General features: G+C 36.9%; 1 protein-coding gene across 1 annotated transcript in view; it reads right to left on the bottom strand.

Moving 5' to 3' along the window:
• NAV3 (neuron navigator 3) overlaps positions 1-15,760 on the bottom strand; it is a 382,585-nt gene that overhangs the window by 13,293 nt on the left and 353,532 nt on the right. Inside the window, exons 31-35 of the mRNA XM_052639853.1 lie at positions 13,978-14,075; positions 11,491-11,586; positions 11,056-11,224; positions 9,456-9,691; positions 457-611 (exon numbers count right to left, since the gene is read on the bottom strand). Of these exons, the coding sequence (XP_052495813.1) occupies positions 457-611; positions 9,456-9,691; positions 11,056-11,224; positions 11,491-11,586; positions 13,978-14,075 (754 nt within the window). The remainder of the gene's footprint in view (positions 1-456; positions 612-9,455; positions 9,692-11,055; positions 11,225-11,490; positions 11,587-13,977; positions 14,076-15,760) is intronic.

Here is a 15,760-nt window from a genome sequence, read left to right as displayed (position 1 = left end):
TGAATAAATAGATGTTATAAGGGATACACAGAGATTCTTTGTAAACATGGTATAATAGTAATGAAGCCTTTTCAAATTAATGGCATCCATTGCTGCTGCTGCTGCTGCTAAGTTGCTCCAGTCGTGTCCGACTCTGTGCAACCCCATAGACAGCAGCGCACCAGGCTCCCCCGTCCCTGGGATTCTCCAGGCAAGAACACTGGAGTGGGTTGCCATTTCCTTCTCCAATGAGTGAAAGTGAAGTTGCTCAGTCGTGTCCGACTCTTCGCGACCCCATGGACTGCTGCCCACCAGGCTCCTCCGTCCATGGGATTTTCCAGGCAAGAGTACTGGAGTGGGTTGCCATTGCCTTCTCCGAATGGCATCCACTATAGGTCTTAAAAGGAATAAAAGCACAAGAATGCAAATTTGATCACCACTTTTCATGTTTCATCATTCAAAGTGTTTCAAGCATACCATTTGTTGTATTTACAGTTGAGAAAACCATTGAAGATATCACTCAAAGAGCCCACATGATGAAGATTATCAAGAATTATTACAACTGGAAGCTCTGCACCATTATTATCAGCACTGCATTGTTCAGCCAGGTTAGCTAGATACTGTTGCAATTCCTTTAAAAAATAAAGAAAACAAACACATCAATGATAAATTCATACTAATGGTAAGCAATTCATAATTTAGGAATAATGCATTTTGTCTTCCATCTGAGTTGTGATTAAAACTCATAGATCATTCCATTGATATAAAATCTTATTCTACAAAGCAAAAAACATAATAATGTTGAAAGTGTAGATTTTTAAAGGAAAGAGAAAATCCAGTACAGAACATCTGAAGCAAATATAAAACTGTAAACACAAGGACATATTTCTCAGTTGTTCTCTCCCTGGAAGAAAGGCAAAAAAAAAAAAAAAAATTCTTGATATGAGCTCTTATGGTAAACCATAAATATTGAGACTCCATTCTTACTTTTGATATAATTATAAAAATGGATTTTAGCAAGCCTTATAATTTGAGGTATTGACTAAATCGAAAATGATACCCCTAAATTTCCAATTAGACTCTAAACATCTTAATCATTTTGATGAGGGGCATCTGAAAATACAGCCCTGGGACTCAAACAAAATTGTGGTTGGTTGGTTGTTTGACTGACTTATTTATTACCTGCATGCAACTGTTGTAGTTTAAAACAAAGACAAAAGTTGTTATATTTCATTGGGTCACTTGACATTAGTATTTAGCATTTAGTAGGTTTCTTGGTTATTTACAGGTATTTTTCCTTTCTAATAGCTTTTAATCTAAATATGATAACCAGTTCACTGATTGCTGTCACAGATGGGTAGGCCAGAAACATAATTAGGTTTCTTAGAATTATCCTAATCAGTAAGAGCATTTCCATAATATTTGCATACTTACAATGACATTTTCAATTTGTAAAACTTGAGCAGGGTTAAAATCAATTTCATGATGGATCTTGAAAATAATGAATAGAATTCCAAATGATAAGTATGTAGATTTTTACTCTTTCAGCACAGATTTAGCAAGTGCCTACTATGTGCCAGGTGCTCTGGCATCAAGGATTTAGAGCTTACTTCTACATTCCAGGTGTTAGAGTTGACAAACAAAAGGGCAGGCCAACAAGTAAATCACAATGCAGTGTGATAAGTGAAATGCACAAAGCACTATAGAAAAACTAAAGAGAGATATCTAATTCAGATTTAAGGTTCAGAGAAATAGGCTATGGGGGTGGGAGGTATAATTGAAGAATAAAGAGTAAAGCATAAGAGCCGGAAGATATGAGTGTGTGATGTGTTTGGAGAAATATTAGTGTGCTGCTTTTGCAGAAAATGGTACATGATAGTAGTGATCTCAACGAGACAAAAAAGAAAAGACTGAATCCATGCAGAGAAATTTGGATTTTACTATATAAACACAAACACCATTCATATGCTGTTGTTTTGACAAGGGTAGGGAATTTATCAAAGAAAACATACATATGATTTGTCATTGTTCAGTAGCTCAGTCATGTCTGACTCTTTGCAACCCCATGGACTGTAGCACACCAGGCTTCTCTGTTTTTCACCAACTCTCAGAACTTCCTCGAACTTATGTCCATTGAATCGGTGATGCCATCTTATCCTCTGCTGTCCCTGTCTCTTCCTGCCTTCAATCTTTCCCATCACCAGGATCTTTTCTAATGAGTCAGCTCTTAGCATCAGGTGGCCAAAGTACTGGAGCTGCAGTTTCAGCATCAATTTTTCCAATGAATATTCAGTGCTGATTTCCTTTAGGATTGACTGATTTGATCTCCTTGCAGTCGAAGGGACTCTCAAGAGTCTTCTCCAACACCACAGTTCAAAAGCATCAATTCTTCAGTGCTCAGCCTTCTTTATGGTACAACTCTCACATCCATACATGACTACTGGAAAAACCATAGCATTGACTATATGGACCTTTGTTAGCAAAGTGATGTCTCTGCTTTTCAATATGCTGTGTAGGTATCATAGCTTCACTTGCAAGCAGCAAGTATCTTTTAATGTAGATGCTTGAAGGACAGGATGACCAATTAGAAATGGAAAAACCAATCAAGATGCTTACTGCCTTGAGTAGGTTAGGCATATTTGCAGATAACTACAATTCATAGTGGAAAATAATACTTTATCTCGAAAGAGTATACAACAAAGATTTTGTTCACTGCATATAAAGATTACTTGTGGCTTCTGGGAAAGACTTTCTGGTGGCAGTATTATTTGCTATTAACTTCTTATTCTAAAGGTTAGGTAATATTTAGATGCTTAAAAATGGAAGAATAGCTTTCCACATAGAGACAAACAAAGGCAAAACACAAAAATATGAGCTCCATGTAGGAAAGAATTGGTAGTACATGATTTGTGAAAGAGTTGTAAGTAAATTGGAAAGAAAAGTTTGCAACTTTGAATGATTGGTAAGACTACTGGACTTTTCCTACTGACAGTGAAGAAACATTGACTATTTTGGAGATCTGAGTAATGTAGCCAGAATCATGATTTTGAAGTGAGGCAAATATATTGTTTAACTCTATACTCTGAGCACATCATGAGAAATGCCAGGCTGGATGAGTTACAAACTGGAATCAACATAGGCTGGAATCAATACAACCTCAGATATGTGGATGATACCACCCTAATGGCAGAAAGCAAAAAGGAACTAAAGAGCCTCTTTTTTTATTATTATTATTTTACTTTATTTAAACTAAAGAGCCTCTTGATGAGGGTGAAGGAAGAGAATGAAAGAGCCAGCTTAAAACTAAATACTAAGAAAAAAACTAAGATCATGGCATCCAGCCCCTTATTTCATGGCAAATAGAGGAGGAAAACGTGCAAGTAGTGACATATTTTCTCTTCTGCGGCTCTAAAATCACTTCAAATGGTGACTTCAGCCATGAAATCAGAAGATGTTTGCTTCTTGGCAGGAAAGTTATGACAAACCTAGACAGTGTGTTGAAAATCAGAGACATTACTCTGTTGACAAAGGTCCATATGGTCAAGGCAATGGTCTTCCCAGTGGTCATGTACAGCTGTGAGAGTTGGACCATCAAGAAGGTGGGGCAGTGAAGAATTGATGCCTCTGAACTGTGGTGCTGGAGAAGACTCCTGAGAGTCCCCTGGACAGCAAGGAGATCAAACCATCAACCTTAAGGGGAATCAGCCCTGAATATTCGTTGGAAGGACTGATGCTGAACTGAAATTCCAGTATTTCGGTTTTCCAATGTGAACAGCTGACTTGTTGGAAAAGTCCCTGATGCTGGGAAAGATGGAGGACAGAAGGAGAAGAGGGCATCAGAGGATGAGATGGTTGGACGGCACCACCGATACAAGTGACATGAACTTGGGCAAACTTCAGGAGATGGTGAGGGACAGAGAGGCCTGGCCTGCTGCAGTCCATGGGGTTGCAAAGAGTCAGACACAACTGGGCAACTGAACAACCACAAGTCTATTGTAAAGGAAGAAGAGAAATCAGTCAAGAGAATACTGAAATTGCTGAGGCCAAGGCACACTGGGACTCAAGAGGAATAATAGGGATACGGGAAGATTTTTGACCTAGAGCAGACAGCAATGGGGAGCCACTGCTGGATTTTAAAGTGGTCAGCTTTTAATTAGGAAAAGACATTCCATTTCCACGAAGTGAAAGCAAAAAGAGATACACTGAGAGAACTGGAATTTAATGGAAATTGTAAATCAAGCAGTTAGTAAGCAACTGCAGTAGCCCAGGTAAGTGATAGAGTGTTCATTTGGTTGGGAGGGTGGTGGTAGCAGAGATGGATAGAAGAAGATGCATTTGTGATACATTTTCAGAGTTGAACTTGGCATTTCTAAATGTGTATATTTACTGTACTCATGGAAACATATCTGTAAGCTAACAGAAACTTCTACCATATGGAAGACGGGCATGGCTAATAGTATCCAACTGGAACCAACACAAGTTCAAACAAGGGAGTTATCCGGATGAGAACAGATGTGGAGGAGATCAGAATGCTGAGGAATATTTACATTCACTGGAAGGTGAAGGAAAAACAGTCAGTGAATGACACTAAGAAGGAGCTTACTAGAAGGTAGGAAGGAAAGAAGGAGAGAATTCCATACTCATGATAATGAGAACAATTTCTAGAAAGGGGGATCAATTATAGTAATCTGGTATACATAAATCAAAAGAGAGAAAGCAGGAGGGAGGCAAGGGGAGAGGAGGAACAGGAGGAGCTGAAGCAGGGAGGCAGTGGGGGCGGGGTGTGAACAGGGAGTTGGAGAAGCTTGACTTGGATTTGGTAAATAAGAAATCACTGGGTGATTTCTGAAAAAATAGGGCTAGAAGATTCTATTACAGTTCTCTTTTGTCTTGAGACTGGTAGCAGATTCCTTTGGGAATCTAATAAAGGGTATGGGCCAGTCAGAAGTAGAAATAGGCAAATACAAATAATTCAGTCATATAACTTGAGTTTTTTTTTTTTAACCCCATTTTGAAATCACTTCATGATCTTCACCTGAGCTTAACTGGGGTAAAATCTTAGACTGACGTGTTGATGCATTAGCATTAGAAGTTTCAGTCCAAGATCTAATAAGGCAGAAAAATAAACAGGTATATCTACCAGATGGATATTGATAATGAGATGAATCCCATACTTTGAAAATATACGCAGAACACAGTGGTTGCATAAAAGCTATTGATCACTGTTTTCCTTCATTTTGACTCTAGACACACTCAAAATGAATCTGCCAAGTCCAGCTTTCTGATCTTTTCCCACCTAACATTCCAAATGGCTTCAGCTGGCCACATATTCTTTACCAAATCCATCTCCAGCCTTCTGGGCCCACTATATCAAATGTCACAAAGTGTAATTGTTTATGTGTCCTGCTTTCAATCAAAATATTCCAGCTGGCAGCTCAAGAGAGGGCGTGAAGAATGGGAAGAGGGACAGAATGTAAAATGCAGAGACACCAAAAACATGAAAAGATTTGTTTTCATTTGATGGTTTATTGTTGGACGTTTTTGGAATCAGTGAGTACTTTGTGCCTTTGTCCCTTCAGAGCTATCAGAGGCACAGCATAAAGCATGTCAGCAGTTACGCAGCTCTGATTCTCAGGGAAGTCATTTATCTCACACCTTATTCACCCTTTAGTTTCATAAACCGACACTTAGCTGTCCCTCCCACAATGCTAACCTGCCATCCCCATTTCTCTATACCACTCTCACATACCATCAACTCCCTGAAAATAATCGCAAATCCTCTAACAATGTGGCAAGAACTGGCCAAATTCTCTGGCCAGGTCTTGGTATCCAACATTACTGACAGGTCATTCATATCTTACAACCATAAAGAAATAATAAACATTTGTTAGTTGCATTTTGTGCTTTCTTGGTGATGAATGCTATGTGACTTGTCCATGGATTTCTTCCTATAACTGTTCTCTAGCATCATTCATTCTGTTCACTTTTGTCATGCTTTATTTATTACTTTATAATAACAAAGATTAAATTTACCTCATAATGGCACAAGTGATTTTATTCAGAAAAAGTAGAAAATAAGAGTGCTGCCTGTATTTGATCAAATTTTAAAGGCCATATAAATTGTTATTGCTTAAAAACATCCCCAAGCACTAAACATTTTTTAACTGAAATAAAAATAACTTAGATATGACAGTGTCTTATGGAGTGAGGCAAATTTTAGAACTAATGTAAGTTACCCTACTTTATTTTAGCATGTCAAATTATATCCTGTGGAAGGCTGGTCAACTTGACTCAAAATTTGACTTTAAGTGATTCTCCAACTTTATCAAAGTCCCATTTCCTCAAATAAATCTATTCTTTTCCTATTTTCCAATCTTTTTTTTTTTTTTCAGAAAGGAAGTAACTTCTAAAAAGTTATTTCACATTAACATCAAGGAAAAATCAAAGAGAACACAGGGTAATTAAGATAAATCAATTATTTTATCATTTTGGCTGAAAAGAAAAATAATATGTTAAAGCTTTTAAATAAAGCTATGAGGAGACCCAGAATTCACTGAGGGCATTAAACATGTAGGCTGAAGCAAACAAACAGCTGTGTCTTTTGCTTTTACTTAGAGAAGAGTTTAATATTCTGTCTCAGGTGCCATGTCTCTCTCTACTTGAAATGAGAATGTTTGGTTCGTCAGCAATCTGAATAGTGCTGAATTCCAAGGACGTAGTCAGAATTCATGCGCTCTATTGAGTCAACATGAGGAGATAACATCATGCCTTATACACAAGTCTGTTCTCCTTGAAAAACACATATAAGACAATTTGAACAAAGGTCTGTGTGTGTCACAGGGGTGGGTGGTCTGTATGGGTCTGAGTGTATTTGCATAAGAAATCCTCATTGGAGCCAAGAGCTATAATTAGTAACTGTGGGCAAGCCTTAGATAGTGCTTGCTATGTGTACTATTCTCTCTCTTTCCCTGCATCTATTTCTCTCTCTCTTTCTCTCTCTCTCTCTCTCTCTCTCTCTCTCTCTCTCTCACACACACACACACACACACACACACAGAGTCACTCCTTTAGTCCTTAACACAGCTTCACTATTTTCCCCATTTTATAGCTGGGAAAACTGAGGCACACAGAAATTCAAGACTCAGCCCCAGGTTCCACAGTTGGTCAGTGACATGAATTTGATGAACTATTCCTTTAAGGCATTTTTGTTCACTAAATTAAACGTCTTTCAAGAATTTAGTGGTTTGGGGCTGCTTTGGGGAGTCGTGTTTATTTTCTAAATATTTGTAGGAGGGAGGTTACTGTGAGACTGGGTCAGTTTAGATCATTTAACCAGGTCATTTTTGAAAAAAATCCCAGTGACCCAGTGTCATCTGGGTAACTTCGAGGTATTGCTAATAACAGATGTAGTTTCCTAAGAGAACCTCAGGCTGCACTGACTGAGAATGTAATTAGTAACTATCAGTAAAAGTAGCCCAGTGTTAGAGATATGTCAGGCATCAACTATTTTCTTTTCAAAATTGTTGACATTGCTTGGAGTATATGAAAGTACTGGCTGCATTTTATATTCCCTCATGACTATTTAACAGCTGAGAGTGTTCAGGATGATAATTCTGGTATACTAGACCTTAGTAGAGACTCATCTCACACACTAGCAAAGTAATGCTCAAAATTCTCCAAGCCAGGCTTCAACAATACGTGAACCATGAACCTCCGGATGTTCAAGCTGGATTTAAAAAAGGCAGAAGAACAAGAGATAAAATTCCCAACATTGGTTGGATCATCAAAAAAAACAAGAGAGTTCCAGAAAAACATCTACTTCTGTTCTATTGACTAAGCCAAAGCCTTTGACTGTGTGGATCACAACAAACTGTGGAAAATTCTTCAAGAGATGGGAATATTAGACCACCTGACCTGCCTCCTGAGAAATCTGTATGCAGGTCAAGAAGCAACAGTTAGAAATGGACATGGAACAACAGACTGGTTCCAAATTGGTAAAGGAGTATGTCAAGGCTGTATACTGTCATCCTGCTTATTTAACTTATATGCAGAGTACATCATGTGAAATGCCAGGCTGGATGAATGAAGCACAAGCTGGAATCAAGATTGCTGGGAGAAATATCAATAACCTCAGATATACAGATGACACCACCCTTATGGCAGAAAGGGAAGAAGAACTAAAGAGCCTCTTGATGAAAGTGAAAGAGGAGAGTGAAAAAGTTGGCTTAAAAGTCAACATTCAGAAACCTAAGATCACAGCATCCAGTCCTATCACTTCATGGCAAATAGATGGGAAAACAATGGAAACAGGGACAGACTTTATATTTTGGGGCTCTAAAATCACTGCAGATGGTGACTGCAGCCAGAAAATTAAAATATGCTTGCTCCTTGAAAGAAAAGTTATAACCAACATAGACAGCATATTAAAAAGCAGAGACATTACTTTGCCAGCAAAGATCTGTCTAGTCAAAGCTATGGTTTTTCCAGTAGTTATGTATGGATGTGAGTTGGACCATAAAGAAAGCTGAATGCTGAGGAATTGATGCTTTTGAACTATGGTGTTGAAGAAGACTCTTGAGAGTCCGTTGGACAGCAAGGAGATCCAACCAGTCCATTCTAAAGAAAATCAGTCCTGAATATTCATTGGAAGGACTGATGCTAAAGCTGAAACTCCAATACTTTGGCCACCTAATGCAAATAACTGACTCACTGGAAAAGACCTTGATGCTGGGAAAGATTGAAGGCAGGAGGAGAAGGGGATGACAGATGATGAGATGGTTGGATGGCATCACTGACTCAATGGACATGAATCTGAGTAAACTCTGGGGGTTGGTGATGGATAGGGAGGCCTGGCATGCTGCAGTCCATGGGGTTGCAAAGAGTCAGACACAACTGAGTAATGAACTGAACTAAAGTGACTGAGATCTTAGGTGATGGTTAAATGGAACACTATTCAATTTCCTACGTTTCCTACACAGAAATCCTATAGAAATATGATGTAAACAATTCTCTGCTCCCAGAATTTCTGCTTAGAATATATTAATCATACCTAAATCTCCATTGTTGTAATATTCCAGTTAATTCCTTGTTTATTATGACCCAGACCAGACACTGACTTTTGAAAGCTCTGATTCCTCCAGTAAGAGTTCTAGCCTCTTGCTTCCATAGTATTTACTTGGATCTCTTTTTGCTCTAACACCTCCTAAATGGATGTCTCAGAGAAATTAGACAATAGAGACCTTGTTCTTTTCTTCTGTCAATTCCCAATGCTTGTGAAGTACTAGATAACTGAATGCCACTGAGCAGTCTTATTCAAATTCACAAAATAGGGTTTATTCATTCTCCAGATTCTAGCCTTGGCCAATGAGACAGATATGTTTCCACGCACAATATGGAAGTTTCATGATCTTAATGCTTAGCTGAGTAATACACTTATGGATAAATGGCAGCGGTTGTCTTAGGAGTCTGTGACTTACCTTACTAGACTTGTGGTCCACATTAAAAGTGGCGATTGCATCCTCTGTTTTTTTCCTCCCAGATTTGGTTATTACATATTCAGCAAGTCTGTGTGCTAAATAGGTCTTTCCAGTACCACTAGGTCCTGAGAGTATAATTCTGTGATGCTCCATCAACAAGTTAAAGTATCTTTGGGTAATTGGTTTAGGAATCAGAGTATCAAAAACAAAACTGTCCAAACTGTTTTCTTCTACCCCTGAAGGGAGAAACAAAGGGAAGAGAATGGCTTATGGTTCTACATAAGCTAGAATTTAAAACACAGTGTCAACTGGCAACCGGGCTTTGTTAGCCATAGGAATAACACTCCTTGCAAGAGACTTTCCTTCACATTTCTGTCTCACAAACATGTGTTGCTATTTTAAGACAGAATACATGGGTAACAAGGCAGAGTGAACATGTGAATGAAAGCAAGCCAGTTGCTTTTCCCGTGACTCTGTCCCCTGTCTACTTCATGCTTCCCACTCATGTTTCCACAGAGAAGTGGAAGCATTACTATGAATTCTATCAAGAATTATTCTTCTCTTTGAAGGTGGTAATTTTGTTAAGCATAAATATAAAAATTAAAATAAAATACCTAAATTCTCTTTTTCCTCCTCTTTTCTCCTCCTATTTACTTCCTTCTAGCTCTCATTATACATCCCTGCTATACCATCACTTAAGCTTTTGATGAATATATATTGTGATATTTGGCAAGGAATTAAGGAGAGCAACAGTATCTTCTTTTACTAACTCAACTATCTTAATTATAAAATAAAATATTGACAAATCCCTCTATTAATCCATAGTTACATAGATGTGTTCTGAACTCACTAACATATGTGAACAAGAAATTATGGAGACAAGGATACTTGAGATATTCCATTTACCTAGAAATAATCACATTATTCAAAGCAAAATAATTTCTCATCCCTGATTCTTAACTTCCATTCTCTATCCCCAGTGGGTATTCATTGAATATGTGCTTAGTTTCTCCGCTGCGTCCAACTCTTTGTGACCCCATGGATTGTAGCCTGCCAGGCTCCTCTGTCCATGGGATTCTCCAGGTAAGATCACTTGACTGGGTAGCTATTTCCTTCTCCAAGGGATCTTCCCAACCCAGGGATCAAACTTGAGCCTCCTGCATTGCAGGTAGATTTCTTACCATCTAAGCTACCAGGGAAGCCCTTGTTGAGCATATACATATTAAAATTGAAGGTATAGGGATGAATATATTACCTTAGAATATGCAATAAACTTTTAGAAATCTCCCCTAAATCAAAGAGGACAATGTAGAAAACCTAGAAATTTGAAAATTGACGTGTCACTTCCTCTGTGAGTCCTCGAGAATCTTCAAAATTGCATCTCAAAACTCAAAGACTTTAATTTACTTGATTTTTTGTTTTTAGTTGGATTTTTGTGTTTTTAATATAAATATGGTTCATCTCATACCCAAACTATTAAAGTAGTTAGCCTACTTTTCAAATATGAAAATTTGAAGTGAACTTCCAAAAAAAAAAGGGAAAATAAACATTGGTAAAAATGCAACTGTGGGTTTTTTTTCTCCCCCATTTTTATTTTTACCTTTCAGGTTCACAGTGATGACGTTATTATCACCAACAAGGTATCCACAAGGCAGCAGCTCAGGCACTTCTAGGCCATGGGATCTCGTTAAGTCTCCTATACAGTAGCTGGCAATGCAGTCGGAGTTCAGACCAAGGCTAGTGGAGGAATCAATTCTGAACACATATTCCTACAATTGTGCACACAAAGACACAAAGTCAAAACAGAGGTACCACTCCAGTGTAAAATTCATGGGCATATGAAACTAGCTGTCATGAATTTTAGAATTGGGTACTATAATAACTATTCATATCACACAGCATAAAGAGGAAACTTTCTTTAATATTTAAAATGCAGGAGAGGAAAAGCAGATATATACATGCCATTAAAGATAAGGGAAGCATCCAAAATGAAACACGTTTGAAAAATAGTATCAGGATATCTTGTACCACGTACCTTAAAGAGACGTCTAATTACACCATCTAAGACATCCCACTTGGTTTTTCCGCTAACACCAATGGATCCTATCAAATATGCCTGAGACTTCTGATCCTAAGTAAGATCAAAATAAAATAAGATAAAACCTAACTGTATCTTGTTTTAGTATGTCTACTAAAAATATTAATATTGGTGGTGATTAACAGTAAAATATATATCAAACTTATGGTTTATATAATAGTAGACATATACAGTGGATTATACAAAATACCCCAGCAAACAAAGCAACCAAAGTAACTAATTAACTAACAAGCAAAGTAACAGGAATAGCAACAAAACAAGAGAGAAAGAGGTTAGATGAAGTGGTATGGCCAAGATAAACTGATTCATGACCTGTTCAGTAGAAAGGAAAGGTCCAGGAGAGAACAGCCTTCCATTTTAGCGAGCAGGTACCTTTCTGAAGAGAAGCAGCTTGGTGGGAAGGAGATGGTGATAGAGACGCAACAGAACCCTATCTTGAGTCCTAAAATCTCATCTTAAAGTTTTTGCAATCTAAATGTCAAGTTCAAAACTCAGTTTATTATTTTTTATTTAGATTATCTCTAAAATTGAATCCAAATTTGAAAAATAACTTATCCACGGCAGTATGGCATTCATATATTCACAACTCAAGCTCCACTTTGAATTTCTCAGAAAATTCAATATTTAGAATACTTGCCAGGAAATCCTACAGGATTACAAGGAATTCTTGAAGATTCTTAGAGAATCTTCAAAATTACATTTCAAAACTCAAAGACTTTGATTGACTTGATTTTTTTGTTTTTTTTGGTAGGGTTTTGGTGTTTTAAATATAAACATGGTTCATTTCGTAGCAAAACTATTAAAGTGGTTAGTTTACTTTCCATATATGAAAGCCTAAAGTGAAACTACATCTACCATGTAATTAAGAAAAGTGATGTTAGGTCAAGTCACTTAGCTGGCTCAGACCTCCATTTCTTCACCTGTAGCATTTAACTCTATAAGGGTAAATGATTATCACCACTATTTAGGTATAACCTGAAACCAATATTTGTTTTTTAAAAAAATACAGAAATTCATAGCAAAACTACTGTTATTTTTATACGACTGTTATAGACTGAATGTTCTTGTTCCACTCAAATTCATATATTAAACCACAACTCCCAATTGACTGTGTTTGGAAATGGAGTCAGCAGGAGGTAATAAGAATTAAATTAGGCCATGACAGTGGGTCTGACATCATAGGATCAGTAGCCTTCAAAGTAGGGTAAGTAAGACAGAGATCTCTCTCTCCCCAAGTACACACATTGAGCAAAGGCCTGTGAGGACATAGCCAAGAAGGTGCCATTTTGCAACCCAAAGAGAGAGCCCTTTTCAGGAACCAAACCAGAGAGCACCTTGATCTTGGACTTAATAACCATGAGAAAACATTGTTTAAGCCATCCAATCTGCAGTATTTTGTTATGGTAACTCAAGAAGACCAAGAGAACTTCTTTATAACATTCAGAAATATTGTCTTTCAGAATTATGTTGAAAAAGAAAACGTGTTCTGGTGTTAATGTAACTGGGTTAAAATGGACATGGTTACAGTGCTTTTAAGCAGCTGCTTTTAAATCAGAGATCTTTCAAGCTTCACTGAGACTATTATAGTCTTTTACAAAAAGGCTCACACGGGAAGTTCAGGCACAGATCTGCAGCTCAAGCAGAAAGCTTATGGCATTAGAATTTTTAGAATATATGCTCAATGTAAAAATTCACAATTGCTAGCTCACTTTTCAAACTTAAATACTTTAATTATCTTAAAATTCTAAAGTTATTTGCTCTTCTGTTTGATACAAAAAAAATTGGATACCTACTAATTTTGTATCTTTGGCCACTGAAATACCATTTCAACTTGGAAAAATATTTTTTGTTTCAAGAAGAGTCTAGGATCAGGATGACACTGCCAATTTGAGGGCAATATTTGATTACAGAAAAATTAAATATTTGCCTTTTCAGCTAAGGCCTTGCTTAAAAACGATACACATAAGTAGCATTAATGGACATTGATAATGAGTCTAATAAAATATATCTATCTTTCCAGTGTCTAGAATAGCCATATAGCTTGTAGTCTCCTTTTTGTAGAAAGACCATCTTGACAGTTCTAGCAACATGGTACCATACATCACAAACATCACCTGTATTTAGCTAGATAAGATGTTTATGTCAAAGAAAGCCATGTGTCTCTTTTTAGGTTTTAGGAATGAGAGTGGCTGTAACAACTGCTACTGTTTTCAGTGAATAAACATGAAGTACGGAGACATACTTCTATCTATAGGATGAGGCCATTTCTTTTGAGTCCCTAACTTTCATGCTTTTAGAAACATATTAAGCCAATGCCAAGACAAACTCTGCTGGTAGTATGCTTATTAGGACAAATACTCATATTTCAGTATATTTGACTCATGTTCATTCATGGTAATAAAGAGCTTAAAATTAAAGAAATACCTTTGCTCGGCCATAGCCCTTGCTTATGGAGACTATAATTTTCACACTGCGACCATCCTTATGTCCAGTTGCATCACCAGGATCATCCAGCAAAATATCTACCAAATTTCCAGAGAAACACACACACACACATAACAGAGGCACGTTAGCTCGGATTTCTCTACTGCCATCACTTTCTCCCCCATAGTTTTACGTTTTTCAAGGGGAATATTTACCTTTTCTGCCATTCACTCTACCTTAACACATGTGAAAAACCTCAGCTTTCAAGAAGATAGGTGGCTGTGCTTGGGTTCAAGTTTTCATCTAAGACTTTATTTCTGTTTTCAAAGATCTTCACCCAAGTGTTGGACCATCGCATTAGATGAGGAAATAAGGGGTTTCTTTTCCTATTATGCACAGGTCTGAGTAATACCTGAGTAATATTTAGTTACCATTATAACTGCCACAAATTGAAAAGCAATCCGATTTTCTATCTAGCTGAAAATATCCAAGCTCAAAACCCATGAAATTATGAATGCAAAGGTGCTGAGACTGACTGTCAACTGAAATTATTTCCAAGCATTTGGTACAAACACAGCTATATGACTACTTTTCCTTATATCTGTAATTTTAGGTAATGTTTTGAATTTCAATGATGGCATTATACTTTCCTGCATAAATATATTAATTATTGCTCTTCTGTCCTCTTTCTGCTCACAGTTTCAAAACAAAAATGATATTTCTAGTAATCAGCTAAGAGTTACAGAAGCATAATAAAGCTAGTTAACCTTTAAACTACCAACTTTAAATGTGATTAAAGATTAATTTTTTAAATATAGTATATGAGATTAATGTTCAATTTGGAGAATGAGTAAGGCAAACTATCCCACATATGTTTTCCTTTGAAAATGATGACATTATAGAGGCATATTTAATATGAAGATAGTGCTCTGTGGACAAAGGAAACTTAGCTACATGTTGAAGATCATATATGCCTGGTGGCAAGAGGACTCAATTGCTCAAATTGTAAATTCAGAGAGACAAGGACTATGACTGTATCATTTAAACAATTTCATCAAATGGGTTCTGAAAATAAAATGATTCTATTACTTTAATTTTTTTTTAAATTTTAAAATCTTTAATTCTTACATGTGTTCCCAAACATGAACCCCCCTCCCACCTCCCTCCCCATAACATCTCTGTGGGTCATAATAATTGGAATACACAATTTTGCAAAGAAAGGAGTTTTTAAAATGCCACAATACCATAACAATGAAAAACAAATTTAGAGTTTAAGGAATATGGAGATTTTTTTGCTAGAAATTTTTAAATTGTCAAAGACAATCTCCCTTACTGGAATTTTTTTTTTTTTTTTTTTTACTAGATGAACATCCTCCTGGTCTCATCTTTGCTTATCCTGCTCAAAACTCTTCCTAAAGTGTCATTTTAATGCTCATCCCATTTCTCAAAATTTTTGAGTGGCTAATTATTCACATCTAAATATCTCATAATTCATGACCAAACCACATCTTTAGTACATTGTTCAGTTATTCATAACTATTCAAAAATATTTATTTAAAATAATAACTTATTAAGCATCAAAGAAAGCAGGTACTGTCCTGGGCATTGGAAATGAATGCCATGATGAGAAAGAAGATGAATTCCCTGCTCTATCACTTACTGAACTAATTATATGAGAAAGAAGATGAATTCCCTGCTCTATCACTTACTGAACTTCCCCAAGTCTTGGCCTCTTCATCTGTAAAATGGGTTATAAAACCTTCAGCTTGGCAGAGTTATCGAC

The sequence above is a fragment of the Budorcas taxicolor genome, chromosome 5, assembly GCF_023091745.1.
Source record: "Budorcas taxicolor isolate Tak-1 chromosome 5, Takin1.1, whole genome shotgun sequence".
Classification (NCBI taxonomy): domain Eukaryota; kingdom Metazoa; phylum Chordata; class Mammalia; order Artiodactyla; family Bovidae; genus Budorcas; species Budorcas taxicolor.
The sequence above is the reverse complement of the archived record's forward strand: the minus strand, read 5'-3'. Positions and strand labels throughout refer to the sequence as shown.